Here is a 14,521-nt window from a genome sequence, read left to right on the forward strand (position 1 = left end):
TAATACATTCTTCTAAGGCGTTTGTAACTGTTGATGCATTGAAACTCTTCTTATAAAATAATATTTTTCAAAACAGGAGAACTAGCAAAAAAGGTATAGCTTCACATCTCAAATCTCATATATTACGATCATTGCTCAGATCGATTACATCTGGGAATCCCAAAATTGTATAATTTTATCATCACATTAATACACTAAATAAAATACTGTATCATAAACTATACATAATAAAATACACTATTTATATATAATATTATAGTAAACGTTTTATTGATAAACGTCATTAGGAGCAAATTTAGCCCAAGTTGTTCACAGTATTCTATTTGTATATTTTAACCATGTTATAATACTCTCAACTGTTTGTATAATATGACATGACCTGGCTGTAATAAGTAGATGCTGTTTTATACCACGTCATCAAACGAGAAGTCATTCTATTCTATTCACTCTACTTATTCTATAATACAGTCTATTCAGTCTATAAGTTGTATTTAATCTACTTATTCTATAATCTCCATACAATCCTACATAGTAGGTACTATACATATATGAAGTATCAATAATCTGATCTAAAATGACTGTTTATAATAATACCTGTTTATTGTAACTGTAAATGACTATTTATCGTAAAACCTGTTAAATGATATTCTTTCTCCAGATAATTGGTATATTTTTTCAATCTTCAACTGTTGCTAATTTATGTATTTTTTGTTTTTGTGTGAACAGAGACCACCTTCGTCATCCTTATCGTACGGGGGGCACGGCAACGACGACGTGAGGTCCCCGGGGTCAGGGGGCACGCCGGGCCCTCTCTCCCAGCAACCCCCCTCGCAGCAGAGTCTCGACCACAACGACCCTGGTAAGTTAATCTTATCTGAATTTATATTTTTTTCATACAATAACTGAATATTGTCTCTTTTCTGTTGCTACTTGTAATATAAATAGGAATAAAAATTTCGGTACCTTTTTTTGAATTATTTTATCACAATTAAATGAATTATTCTATGTTGAAACATGTTGTGATAAAGTAATTCAAAAAGGGTTCTGAGATTTTTATTTCTATTTATGCTGATTATTTATGTATCTATTCATTCTTTTCTTACAATAAAGCACAGATCGTGGGAGAAAAACTAAGAATACCTTGTACTATTTCTCTCCCAAATTTGGTAAATTTATCCAAATATTTCAACCTCTCTCATCAAATTGTTTGTAGAGTGAGAGCTTTAGCTTTGTAAAATGGGATTACTTCTCATATCAGTATCAGTAAACGTGCCCGATACAGTGAATATATAATTCCCATGCGTTCTGATGGGACTGTTTTCACTCAGGTCGGCTGAGCTATTGTGTGATTTATGTTATAAAGTCAGCACATGATTAATAATTGGTAAATAACAAGGGAAGTGTGTTTTCATTGATGACAAGATTGTTCTTCTCACCTGAGGTGTACGGAAGAGAATTTCAATTCATTTTTCTTTTTCAATTCATTTGATCAAAACACATCTCATCCTAAAACTATGAGATCATGATAGGGATTCAGTTTTCTTACCGTCTTATTCAGTCTTCTTCTTTCAAACTTCCGTCAATTTCCCTCATTTCATAAACATGAAATTTAATTTACTGTACATCCTCAACTCATATACCATCTTGTTGAATAAATTTTTTTCTTGTAAAAAATTGAAAAAGCTCACTTTCCTCCAGATGGCGGAAATCACATGCATCCACCTCTCTGACCAACTTATTCCATCAAATTTTTAAACAACCCGCATACCCAACACAAAGTTTCAGCTTTCAGCTAATTTTATCTTCTATCCATTCTCTTTGCATATTCACCACTTTCTCATAATTTTTGTATCTGGCCATAAATCCATCTCACCTGTTCAGCTTTACCCGCATGTCGATTTTATTGCCGCTCAAAGTTTGTTTATGTCAGCAATAAATTCGAATTAAGATGGGATAACGTTGTTAGTCTTAAATATTGACCCTTATCCTCCTGCATTAGTCTTCCGTTAGTATAATGTGTAATTTTCTTCAATGAAACGCGAAATTGGTAATGATTACGTTTCCATGTATCTAAGAAACTGATAAATTTCCATTTTCCTACTAGTTTAAACTTCTCAATTGATTGTGGTCTGCATTAGTCTTCTGTTAGTATAATGTGTAATTTTCTTCAATTAAACGCGAAATTGGTAATAATTACGTTTCAATGCATCTAAGCAACTGATAACTTTCCATTCTTCTACTAGTTTCCTCAAACTCCTCAATTGATTGCGGTCACTTTTGTTTCGTTATTTCTTTGGTTATTTCTCGGTTTAGTGGTAGAGAGACGGGGATAAAACTCTGCCAAGTAAAGATTTTTTCCATTCTATCTCTCATATATACTCATTCAACTCATGAAGTAGACTAGATTTATATTACTCATATATGAGAATTGATGAAGTTGTAGCTCGGAAGTGTTAGTTTAAAAACCTTGAAAAAAGGAATCTATTTTACATATTATGATGTGACAAAAATGATACCAGGAAAGAAGTTATTAAGTTGAATATACTATCTTTCTATAATGGTAACTTGAGTGACTCTCTGTAAGTCGCCTCATGCAACATAAAAACAGAGATAATATCAACATTAGCTCCTCTCTGTATAAAAAATGTAAATAAAAATCATAAATTAGTCAGTCGATGCGTGAAATTCGTAGAGATTTGCATTTTATCTTTCCACTGTTGCTAGTACTCATTAAACTACATATTTCCTCTCCAAAGTATCGGATTTCGTTGAATAATTTACCTGACGGACACGAGGATCTAGTAACCTAATATTATACCTGGATCATCATTCCAGGCTTGAGAGTCTTTGAAAATTCTGGTGGGAGCGGTTCGAATTAGGCTTGCAATTAATTAATAAATTCAGATTTTATCATTTATCCATATCATGTTTCCCCTATAATATATTTTTTCGGAAATGAGACATAACAAGGAATCAGTTTATAATACGTAGGCAAAGAGTATATTATGTAATATTCCATACTAGAATGTATCTTCTATACTAGAGTATAGAATGTAACAGAGAAGAGAAGAATACTTGTTTGCTAGATGTAGGCTATTATAGTTCTTCAATTTTGGCTTGAATTTCATTGAAGAACAATGTATAACCAATGAAAGATTTTTCCAATGAAAAAATGAAGAATAATGGTTACAATGTGGTTCGGAGCCCACCTAAGGCTGTAGGTCCGATCATCTCTCATCATCAACCGTCTTATTACCGATGCACAAGCCAAGAGCTCATATGGGCATCATCCTCAAAAATGAAGGGAAATGGAATAAAATTTCAAGTGGATTTTCAAGAGGTATTTATCATTCTTTCAAAATAAATTTATTTCCTAAAAAATATCGGTATTTAATAAGGCTCCTTATTAATGTTATGAAAATTCAATACAGAATACACTCAACTATAAATGTCCTAGAATCATACGACATGGACTAATCTACATACAAAGTGGATTCAGATTGAATACTCAAAGTTTAAACAAAATCATAATATTCCAATGTGAAATCACTTCACTTTGATGGGCTACTTTATTCAACTTAATAAAAACAATATACAAAACTTGCAGTACCCTTTTATTAAAACATTTTAACATTTTGTCATACAAGTTTTGTATATTTTGTTGAAATGTTTTAAAGTTTTCAAAATGTTTCAATTTATTGAAGGGTACTACAAGTTTTGTTTATTGTTCTTATTAATTCCAATGTGAAACTATAGAGAAATACAATAATAATTTTTGTACTGTGAAAAATATAAGTGACATATTTTCTCTGATGTTAGACTACATACAAAATTCTATCTTAAGGAACAAAACTTTTATTGGGCTCAGTTGTTCTTGGTTACGAAAGAATTTAGTGGTTTTCTAGTAGAATTTCGGGTTGACCTGTGATAAGACGGCACCATTGACCTTCCGGCATATGATAGCCTACCACCAGCTCCAATGTGTAAGATAAGCACTTCCAATCACCATTCATCAAATCAATCCTACTCATTGCCTTCAAAAATCGTTTGAATGAATCATAGCCTTCTGTCAAATATTATTCTTGAAAATATTTCGATGATGGTCGGAGGATATGATTGATAAACGGACCGGTTTGTTAGAGGGGAAGTTTGGAAGGAACCTAAATAGACATTCAAATGGATATTGATTTTTTTCATAGATTCATACAATAAGTACATCATCGAAATGGTAGGAAAAAAGGTAACCTTGTGCTATTCCTCTCCCAAATTTAGACAAGGCTACACATAGTCCGAAATAGGTTAAGTCTTGTAGCTGTTCACAAAATTTTCAATCCTCAATCATTTTCACAAAGTAGATTTTCAAATTTAGATGCTTCAAAACCAAACATGGAAGAAGTATTTCACATTATTATCACTAAAATGGGAAATATTTACATAATAAAGAAATAATTATGATTCTTTATTAAATAATTTTATAATCATAGATAAAACATAGCTTATGCTATCTTTCATCTATGATATATTGAATGGTTGATCAAAAATTGAATTTGAAGTGAATGTTAATAGAGTTGGGAATTGATAAACCATAAAACATGTTATAGCAAAACTTGAAACATACGGGTGAATATTGTAAGATTGACCAGATTGAGAATAATGTATTGATAGAATAGATTTTGAAGAATTGAAGTGTAAGAATAAATAGTCGAATCCTGATTAATCTATAATAGAGGAAAGAATTATTTCTTTTTTATTCTGTATTGTTTGTTTGTGAAATAAATGAATTGATTGATTGATTGAATTGGCTTAAACACTACGGGATAGGAAATTCACGAATGACGCATCATCAAGTCTGAACTACTATACTGATTAACTTGAAATTTTACATATTGATTATTAGTTTACCAAAGATGGTTACAGGCCTTTTTAACTTTTCAAGATCTCAGTGGGTCAAGTTTTTAATTGAACCCTTGCGGAGCACGGGTTACCTGCTAGTTTGGAATAAAACGTATCAATTTTCGGAAAAAATGTCACGATTTTCGTGAAATAACTCACATAGATCTATTATAGATTTGCAATTCTGTATATGTTGCTAGTTGATAAATTTCTGCAAAGTGGATGTGTTTTAGTGATGGGAGACCTCACGCGAGCAGGTGAGGAGGATCTTTAAGCCAGTATATGAGGGCTGCCTAGCAGAATACAGAGCGATGACTTAATGAAGCTAGAACATGTGGCCACAAGATAAAATCGGATGAAAAATTAATTAGCAGTGGGCCGCGATTCATTCACCTCAGGCCGCTTGCCGCCAACTCAACAAATATCCTCTTTCTCTCCTTCTTCTTCTTCTTCTTCTTCTTCTTCTTCCTCTTCTTGCTTATCTCCTGCTCCCCTTTGTGGGGCACTGTCCTGGCGTGTACCCCATTTATTAATCACCAAAGCCGCGCATAGCACAGCTAGGACCATTTGTGTGTTAGTGGTGCCAACTCTTTATCTAGATCAGATTGTCGCACTTTCTGTTCTTGTTAATCATGTGACATAATATAGTTTTTTCACTTCTACTCATTATTTGATATAACTTCGGTTGGTATAATTTTAAAATGGATTATGTTCAATATTTAATATAAACTATCATGAAGGGTGATGGATAGTTGGTGAATGAATATGTTTGATTATGTTTTCGTTTCCATTACCAAGACTTGGAGAAACTTCTTTCAAAAAAAATAAATATTACAAATTGTTTAGTAATCAAATAAAATGTATTTGCCAAAAGTTTCAGTACAAATAGACAGAATGCAACAATGTACAATTTATGAATATAGACTACCAGTATTGAATTATTATAATTCTTTTCTTAGAAAAATTAGAAAAAGTATGATAGTTTAGAATGAAGTAATGATTGTATATGATATTAATCAATTACTATATGATATTGTCTGCAAAAGTCAAATATGATTTCTCATATTGTGGCTCGACTAGCACTTGTGTGCTAGCTGATAATCAACCACTTACCTAATTCAATTATCAAAGTGTAAGTGGAATTTGATTTTTAAATAAATGTACCAATTTTAATTACACTATCGTTTTTTATTTGATATGGGAACGTCAACTTCCACAGAATTTAACATAATTTAGACATTTTTAGAGCCAGTATCATGTGGGAATTGGCCCATTTCCATGATATAGCATGAATCCAAAAGAACTCAATTGAAAATTCAAATGAAAAGGAATATTGCTTCGAATAGAAAACAATTTCATTAAACAATTCTAGTAGTCTATACACTTGTAGTACATGCTTGTATGGAGTTCTGTACATTGAGCATGGGTGGACTGTGCGAGTATTGTGGAGACAAAGACGAGAAGACTCCAATTACAAATAATGCCCACGCCTATTCTGATACAATTACTATTGTTCAGAGCTGTACAGCACAACGTGGAAAAACCAAGTCACAAGAAATAACACACCAAGTATGGCTGGTGTTCACCACAGACAACTCTATGATCTATATCGTCATCGACATAATCATCATCATCATCTTCATATCATCTTTCCATATTCATCATTATTATCATCCTCAACATCATCATCATCATCCTCATCATCATCATCATATCACCATTTTCATCAGGACCTTTGTTATCACAACTCCTGTTGGATGAGAGGATGACTAGGCAAGAGAAGTTCGACATGAGAAGATAGGAGAAATTATTTTGTAGGCAGGATTTAATAATTTTTTTTCTGAGGTACCTCCAATATTTATATAAATTAGATAAATGCTGTGAATTATCAAGAAGTATACGTCGTGCTATGAAAGAATTTTTCGTTTGGGTGCGTGAATATCATCGATCATCGTTCAACAAGGCAGCTAAACCCCTGAAGATCTCATGCTCTACCACTAATAAAAGGACTAAGCAGGTATTTATCTTTAAATACATTATAAAAAATGGCGATTGGAAGAGCTAGACGGAATACATCCCCCTTCAAGTTTTACTCTGATATAACTTAATAAAAGATAGAAAACATATTACTAAGTGATTCTCATATTGATGAAATGATATTTTTCTTGGTTCACGGACTAAATAGAATTTTTCGGTATTATGATGATTAAAATCAAGGATTTTCTTGAACCCTATCGTTATGAAACTTGAAATTTTGTATCAACACTGATAAAAATTCAGACCCAGAATTAGGTGGATGGATTGTTCGTATTTTCGATCCATAATCAAATTCCCTTCTTTATTATTGAATACCTACTTGAGACTCCTACAAAAGACTCGTTATGAATCTTGAAAAATTGTATCAACAGTAATGAAAATTCAGACTCAAGAGGAAGTAGCTGTGTTTGATTTGTTTTCAAAATTCAAATTCAAATTTATTCATTCCTTGTACAATATTACAAAAATAATCAAATTTGACATGTTCAATACAAAAAATCAGAGTACAAGAGAATGTAAAGCTCACAAGACATGAGTCCGTTCGTGAGCTTAATTGAGAAATATATTAACTTTAATAACTAGAAAGTAAAATATAACAAGAATAAAAAAAATAGAGTGAAATACAGTTGAATGTGAGTATACTATTGAAATATAAGTAAAACAATATTCACAGTGAAGTTGTGCAGGATAAAAGACGTAAACTAGACAGCACAGCAACAAGATAAAAAAGTGTAATTTCTATAAAAAAATAAATTTGTATCTTATAAAAAAAAGAAAAAAATGTAATTTCGATCTATACATAATCAAATTCACTACTTATAATATTATTGAATAGCTACATTATTGAATACCTTACACTTACATGTTGAATAATTGAAGATTTTATCCAATAAGCCGCAGTACTATCCTATAAAGAATTATGCTTTACTTCCAAGCAAAAATTTTTCAAGAAGAAATAAGTTTAGGAGGAGCTCAGTTGACATGTTTACAGGTTTACAAGTTTACAGAGCAGCAGAATGAACGGTATTCCATTTCACATGTCCTGTGTCGTACTGTATCCCCCACATTCCATATGGCGGGTCATTTGGATTTTTCACGTTACCGATTCAGCAGACAATAGGGGACCACAGAGCAACATTCCATCGTTGTTCGCACTCTAGGAGAATCCGACTCAAAGACGAATTTCAAATTCCAATAGGGTTGCGGTGTGTGTGTGGAACTCCGCCTACAAAAGAAAGTTGAAGAGTTGTCGTATCGCCTCTACACCAATTTTTATTAAGGATCATTCATATTCAGTAGTGTGTATTCTGTCCTGTACCGATGTCCTAGCTCACATTTACATACGGCAACAGTCCTTTTGACGGTTGCGATTTCCGGTATGGTAACAGCACTCAACTTTCTGCTCTCTCAATAACTAACTGCATGCACTTTGCGGGCGAAATAACATTACAACACAACCTTCTTCATCCTCTTTCTTTTGGTAGAGAGTTAGTGGGGAGGATATTTTTAATATTCTTTCCGAAGAATGGACATTGATATGTCCAAAGCTCCGCCAATTTATGTAGATGCATAACAATATGATTATTATCTATAGTTAATATATTACAAACTGCTTTTTCATATCATATACAGTTCAATAATTATTTTCTTAGTCTATTTTATGTAAATTCATCTATAATTTTGCTGTATTGTAAGCTATTGTATATAAGTGTATAAGCCAGTATATATTGTAATCTACATAAATAAAGTACTCAATCAATCAATCAATCAATCAATCAATCAATCTTCAATTTTTGCAGAAAAACCTCGAAATAATTTGGACAGGAATTCATTTTATTTGAAGGAAACGGAATACGCGTATTATTGTGTAGATACTCACTTCCTCTATAGGGCTACTGTAATTATTGAAACATAATAAAAAGTTATCAAGCACTTTTCATAGAAAAGATACTTAATAATACTTCAAGGGCCGGTTCCCGAACTCGGGATTCAGCTAAGTTCTAGACTTTAAACAGCTGGAATCAGAAAATTGGCTTTCCAAAACGGGGCGAAGTCGCAGTCCACGTTTAAATTTTAATTTCGAAAAACTATAAAATTGAACACAAAATATTTTAATATGAATATAAAAATAAATAAATTATTTAGGATTGTTTCATTTCGTCAAGGAAAACGTTTCCAATTAAAGAAATGAGAAAATAAAGATTATCATGAAACTGCGACTAGGTCCCGTTTTGGAAAGCTAATTTTCTGACTCCAGCTGTTTAAAGTCTAGAACGCAGCTAAATCCCGAGCTCGGAAACCGGCCCTCAATGTGTTTTAATGCTGTGTGGATCTCTGAAATATATAAAAAATTTAAATTACTAAAGTTTTTATGAAAATCTGCCTAACATTCATTACTGGAAATATATTAAATAGTAGATTGGTGGGAAAACGCTGGTTTTTTTGTAATATGGTTTACTTAATAATTGACTGCATGGCGTGTTCAAATACATAAAAACGTGTGATAACTTATTGTTTTTATTTTCATGGCAAATAAATTGGATTTGAATTGAATAGCAATGGAAGGTGTTGAATCACGAATGATTAGATCTTCTTGTCACTGGGATTTCTATAATAATAGAGTAAGAGGAGAGAATGGAAGGGCAGATTGCAAACAATAATTATTGCGAAGAAGGCAGTGGAGTGGTGAGTGTTTGTGTTTGTGTGGCTCCAGTGCCTACTTGATTGCCGTGTTTTTCTTCCGGTCTGGTCTTCTCGACAAAATCTCGCCCTTGGGAGAGAGTTGGAAGCTGTACTGTGTTCATAAGCACCCATATATGGGTCTGCTTAAAAGGAGGGAGCATCCACCCTTTCACTGGGTGATGAAGGGTTTTTTGGAAAGGAAAAAGAAAATGTAGGAGTAGGAAGTGAGGAGCGCTGATTCTGCACTTTCTGCTCTAATGGGCCTGTGATAAGAACATCTTAGCTCGACCTTTATTCTTCTCCGCTGACTTTTTCTTGTGCTGCTTCGAGTCTTCTTGCAAGGAGCTTGGGACTTTCCATCTATTCTGTTCCATCTTTCACTCGCTGAACGGCTAAGTGTTGAGGACTTGGAGTGCTCCATTTCCTCCTTCCAGCCGGCTTTTTCTGTTAGTAGACGAGTCAACGAGTTGTGTTGTGTTGATAGTAATGGTAGCGACCGCCAGAGCTTGTCCTCTCGCGATTTTCCATCTCTTTCTCACTCAAACCTCATCCAATCCCTCCTTCTCACTCTGCGATATTTTTGTGACTCCCAGCAGAAATTCCCCTTTTGGTATCGATTCAAAAACTACTCTCCTTAGCACCGATACGGCAATAAATTTCACAAGCATATTTAGAAGGGACGCTGCAGTTGCAAGAGGCCGACGACTACTCTAGCAAAATGGATTTGTGGTCTGCTTATCCATCACTTTGTTGTTTTGCCTATAAATAACGTCTCAAGTGTTATGCTGTTGTGTAGTTCAACTGTAAATAAGAATAATTGATGAATTGTGAAAGGGGTAAGAAAGGCTACAATGTTATGCGCTACTCCAAGTGGAACAAAAAACTAAAAATAGCTATCCTTCCATCATTGTGAATGAATCCAGTTTCTCATGAATTTGACTTGATTTGAACACAAATGAAAAACTGTGTCTTAGTATTTAAAAATGTAATTAAAAAATGTGTCTTAGTATTTCCTTGGGCTAGAGAGTTTCTAGAACATTTCCGTTTGAAAAACATTTTATTGGAATTATTCCATTATCCTACTCTCACATTAACAGACTTCAACAGAAAATTAATTCCAAATAAGTCTATTTTCAGTCTTCTAGAATAAATCATTTTTCAACTTTTGCTAGTTAGACTTCAAGTTCAGTCCAGTTCACCTAATGTTGTTGAATAATGCAATGGTGAATATGTCCACGCAATTTATTTACATAACCATTACTATTAAATTATTCAACAACATTAGGTCCATCGGACATAACTTACTAGAGTTTACTAGAGACTTACATAAAGTCTTTTATCCAATATACCTAGAATATATCTTCTATTCTAGTTTCCTTGATTATAAGAATGTCAATCAGGTATACTGTACTGTTACTTACAGAGTAAGTTATTTCAAATAGACTTAGAGGAGGCTATTTCAATAGGGTTACTTGAACTGTTTAATAATAGAAATGACAAAATTATATGACTATTATTATAGTAACCGCTTTATATTTTTTAGTAACACTACTAGTTTCAGCATTCACTTTACGTTACTGTATTTATTCTTTATTGATTTTGAAATAAAAACACACATATATTGTCAAATTTTACTCAGTTTTATTTGGTACAGGACCATGGTTTCGTGACCACACAAGTCACATTTTCAGGTAAACATTGAATATGAATTGGTACATGTTAGCCAACATAACATGACTAAAATAGCTTACTAAACATTTCGATATAAATCGATCGGCTAACATGTACCAATTCATATTCAATTTTTTTATTTATATCAAAATGTTCAGTATGCTATTTTACTCAAGTTATGTTGGCTAACATGTACCAATTCATATTCAATGTTTACCTGAAAATGTGAATTGTGTGGTCAAGAAATATGGTCCTGTACCAAATAAAACTGTGTAGAATTTGACAATAAATGTGTGTTTTCATTTCATTATGGAACGGTTCTACAAGATTTACAGTGACTCAGTCAAATTTTTATTGATTTTGACCAAATTCTTACTTGAAACTTTGAAACACTATCTCACTATCTCACTTCATCCCGAAGGAGAATGAAAATAGTGTATGGAAAATAGGATAACGTTCACTTTTTCACAATAATTTGCCCAGGTCTAGGCTGTAGCTTTGTTTTGAAATTCGGTGTGAACTCGATCCATCAGCTGTGTCTGCGTCGTGAAAAGAGCGATCGTCTCACCCTCGATCGCCGTCATTCGAGAGGGTGGTCGGTGTCCTTGGCTAAGCCTGCAGAGGACATCTGTCTGTGTCAGGCACCCTTCTTATCAGAGGGAGGCTGTCCACCCCCACCCCTCAAACCCTCAGCCCAGATCCTATTTCTGTTTCTCTATCAAGAGCCGATTCCCCCCATTCGCATAAATCCCGGCAAAAGCAATCTCTTTCGACGTTTCCCTCCGAATATATTTGTTGGCTAGGTGAGAACAGTCGATTGATGTTATCCGGCCGGAGAAAAAACTAACCACGCGAATCTATCTGCTTGCCAACACCTCTGTGCTGCAAATCTTATTCAAAGTTTGGGAATCGCTTGCGGCTTGTCTCTTGTCTCTCTTCCTCTCAGACTTTCCGATCATGTGTTGAAGGGAAGCTTATTACTTTATATCCATAGAGAGTCGACAATTATTTGTTGTAACATCGATAGTTACATTCCAATACTATGTTATCGATAATCTAATTGCATTCAATCTTCATTGGTTTCATACTTTGTAAAATTCGTTATAATAATAACGAGTGACTTGGCTGGCTCAGGTCTGGTGTCAGAGTTTTCAGGTCGCAACTGATCTAATTCAGGGCCTCTGACATGACCTAACGACTGCTCTTTAGGCAGCCGGGACCAACGACTTACGAAACACTGGAGTGGCCCGAGAAGAATATCTCGTTGAATTTCGTTGAACAGCTTCACTGTTTTTCAATGTAAAATAATGCAATTACCAGGATACAATTCAACTCACGTGAATAACCTTCCGGCAGTCGCGCTGTTTTAAAAAGTTCAACAGTGTCAGTATTTTTGCTGCACGAACCAATAACACAGAATTGATGGCTTTTCTTGATGTACCTTATTGGGCTATGAAATGGTAATCATCCAAATGTTCATAGGCGTAAAATAATCCAAGGAGATGGAAAACTAATAATTATACAATTAATTAATATGTTTCGACAGTAAACAGAGTGCATTACACTTGGAAAATTGGATGGTGTACATAATACAACACGCAACTGCTCGTGTGATTGAGTAGGGCGCGACTACCGGAAGGTAAAGAACTCTAGCTTTTTATTCAGCTACAAACTCCATTCACAAGAGTTATTCGGGTTGGTTCTCAATGGGAATTGTTATATATCAAAGCTCAATAATATTAGGCTAAATGATAGCTGAAGGGTTGTTTGAATTCTCCAGTACAAGTCAACACACTCCCTTAGTCTCCTTTAGAATAAATAAGGGAAATGTAGTGCTCAGATAGTCTTCAAGAGGGAGTCGTCATCCTGCACGAATGAAGTAAAACTGATTAAAATAAAAAAGTTTTATTGCTGTAGCAGAAGAGTAGGCTACATCAAATGCATTATAACGTCAAGTTGTTTTCTTTTATGGATTCTTCAATCTAATTATACTATTTATTTATCACTACATATTAAAACAACTTTCCAATAATTCATTGCAATCTTTCTAGTTTTGAGACAAAATCATGGAGTTCATTCTAATTCACGTAATCTTAACATTGCATAGAAACAATAATATTATTGATTGATCTTATTATTGTATCCTTCGCTTGCAATACTTATTGTCAGTTCACTTATCTTCCATCTACAGGGAACTTCCTCTTACAACATCCTTGAATCCATTTCCACAGGTGAAAATGTCTTCACTCTAAAGCTAATTTACAACATCAGACATAATTTTTGTTACAACTTACAGACTAATCAGAACTTTTTTCGCTGTAAAATGAAGAATCTCTCTCTCTACTCTCGTAGGCGATTCCATGTGGTTCAATAGATAATTCTTATAATTCTATAGTTGATGGATCCTTTGAAATATTTTAGAAATGAATTCTGTAAGTTGAAGTAGATTGAGATGAGTAAAGCAAGGTAACAGCATAGAGAAAATTCCTACAACCCATTATCTATGGTAACAGGCAAATTACATCAGTGAACTTCATTTTTCGTTGAGAAGAATGAAGAATCTCTCTCTACTCTCGTAGGCGATTCCATCTGATCCCATACACAATTCTTATAATTTTATAGTTTGTGGATCCTTTGAAATATTTTAGGAATCATCACTGAGTTGAAGAGAGATTGAGAAGAGAAAGGTGACAGCATAGAAAAAACTCCTGAAACTCATTATCTATGGTAAAAGGCAAATTACATCAGTGAACTTCATTTTTTGTCGAAAAGAATGAAAAATCCTACTCTGACTTCCGTAGATGATTCCATATGATGATTCTTAGGCTGGTATGTCCTTTGAAATATTTATGAGAAATGAGTTTTATATGTTGAAGTGGGATTGGGAAGAGTGAAGCGGGGGCCTCGCGTTGGCTGGAGCGTGAGGCCTGTCGACTTGACTTGGCCTCCTCCGCTGTGAAAATCATTTCACGGAATAATCCGACCGGAAAATGCTCGAACAGAGCGAAACAGTTAAACGACTTCTCCGCATTATTATCAGCGCTGCTAAGGGGAAAATAGAATATGAAGATTATAAAGGCTTTTCCACCAGAACGGGGGTGCAACAACATTCAACTGACTTAAAACTTTGTTCGCTCAACTCCTTTCCTTCTCCTCCTCCTCCTCCTCCTCATCCTCCTCGAAAAACTTACCCTTCCGGAATCCTCCTTACAGAAACAAAGAAGCATTTATATTAACA

General features: G+C 34.0%; 1 protein-coding gene across 14 annotated transcripts in view; it reads left to right on the top strand.

Moving 5' to 3' along the window:
• LOC111044004 (homeobox protein homothorax) overlaps positions 1-14,521 on the top strand; it is a 400,612-nt gene that overhangs the window by 159,706 nt on the left and 226,385 nt on the right. For all 14 annotated transcript variants that reach the window (XM_039426696.1, XM_039426698.1, XM_039426701.1 and 11 more), the window contains one exon: positions 727-859. In XM_039426696.1, coding sequence (XP_039282630.1) covers positions 727-859 — 133 coding nt within the window. The remainder of the gene's footprint in view (positions 1-726; positions 860-14,521) is intronic.

Source organism: Nilaparvata lugens, chromosome 4 (genome assembly GCF_014356525.2).
Source record: "Nilaparvata lugens isolate BPH chromosome 4, ASM1435652v1, whole genome shotgun sequence".
Lineage (NCBI taxonomy): Eukaryota > Metazoa > Arthropoda > Insecta > Hemiptera > Delphacidae > Nilaparvata > Nilaparvata lugens.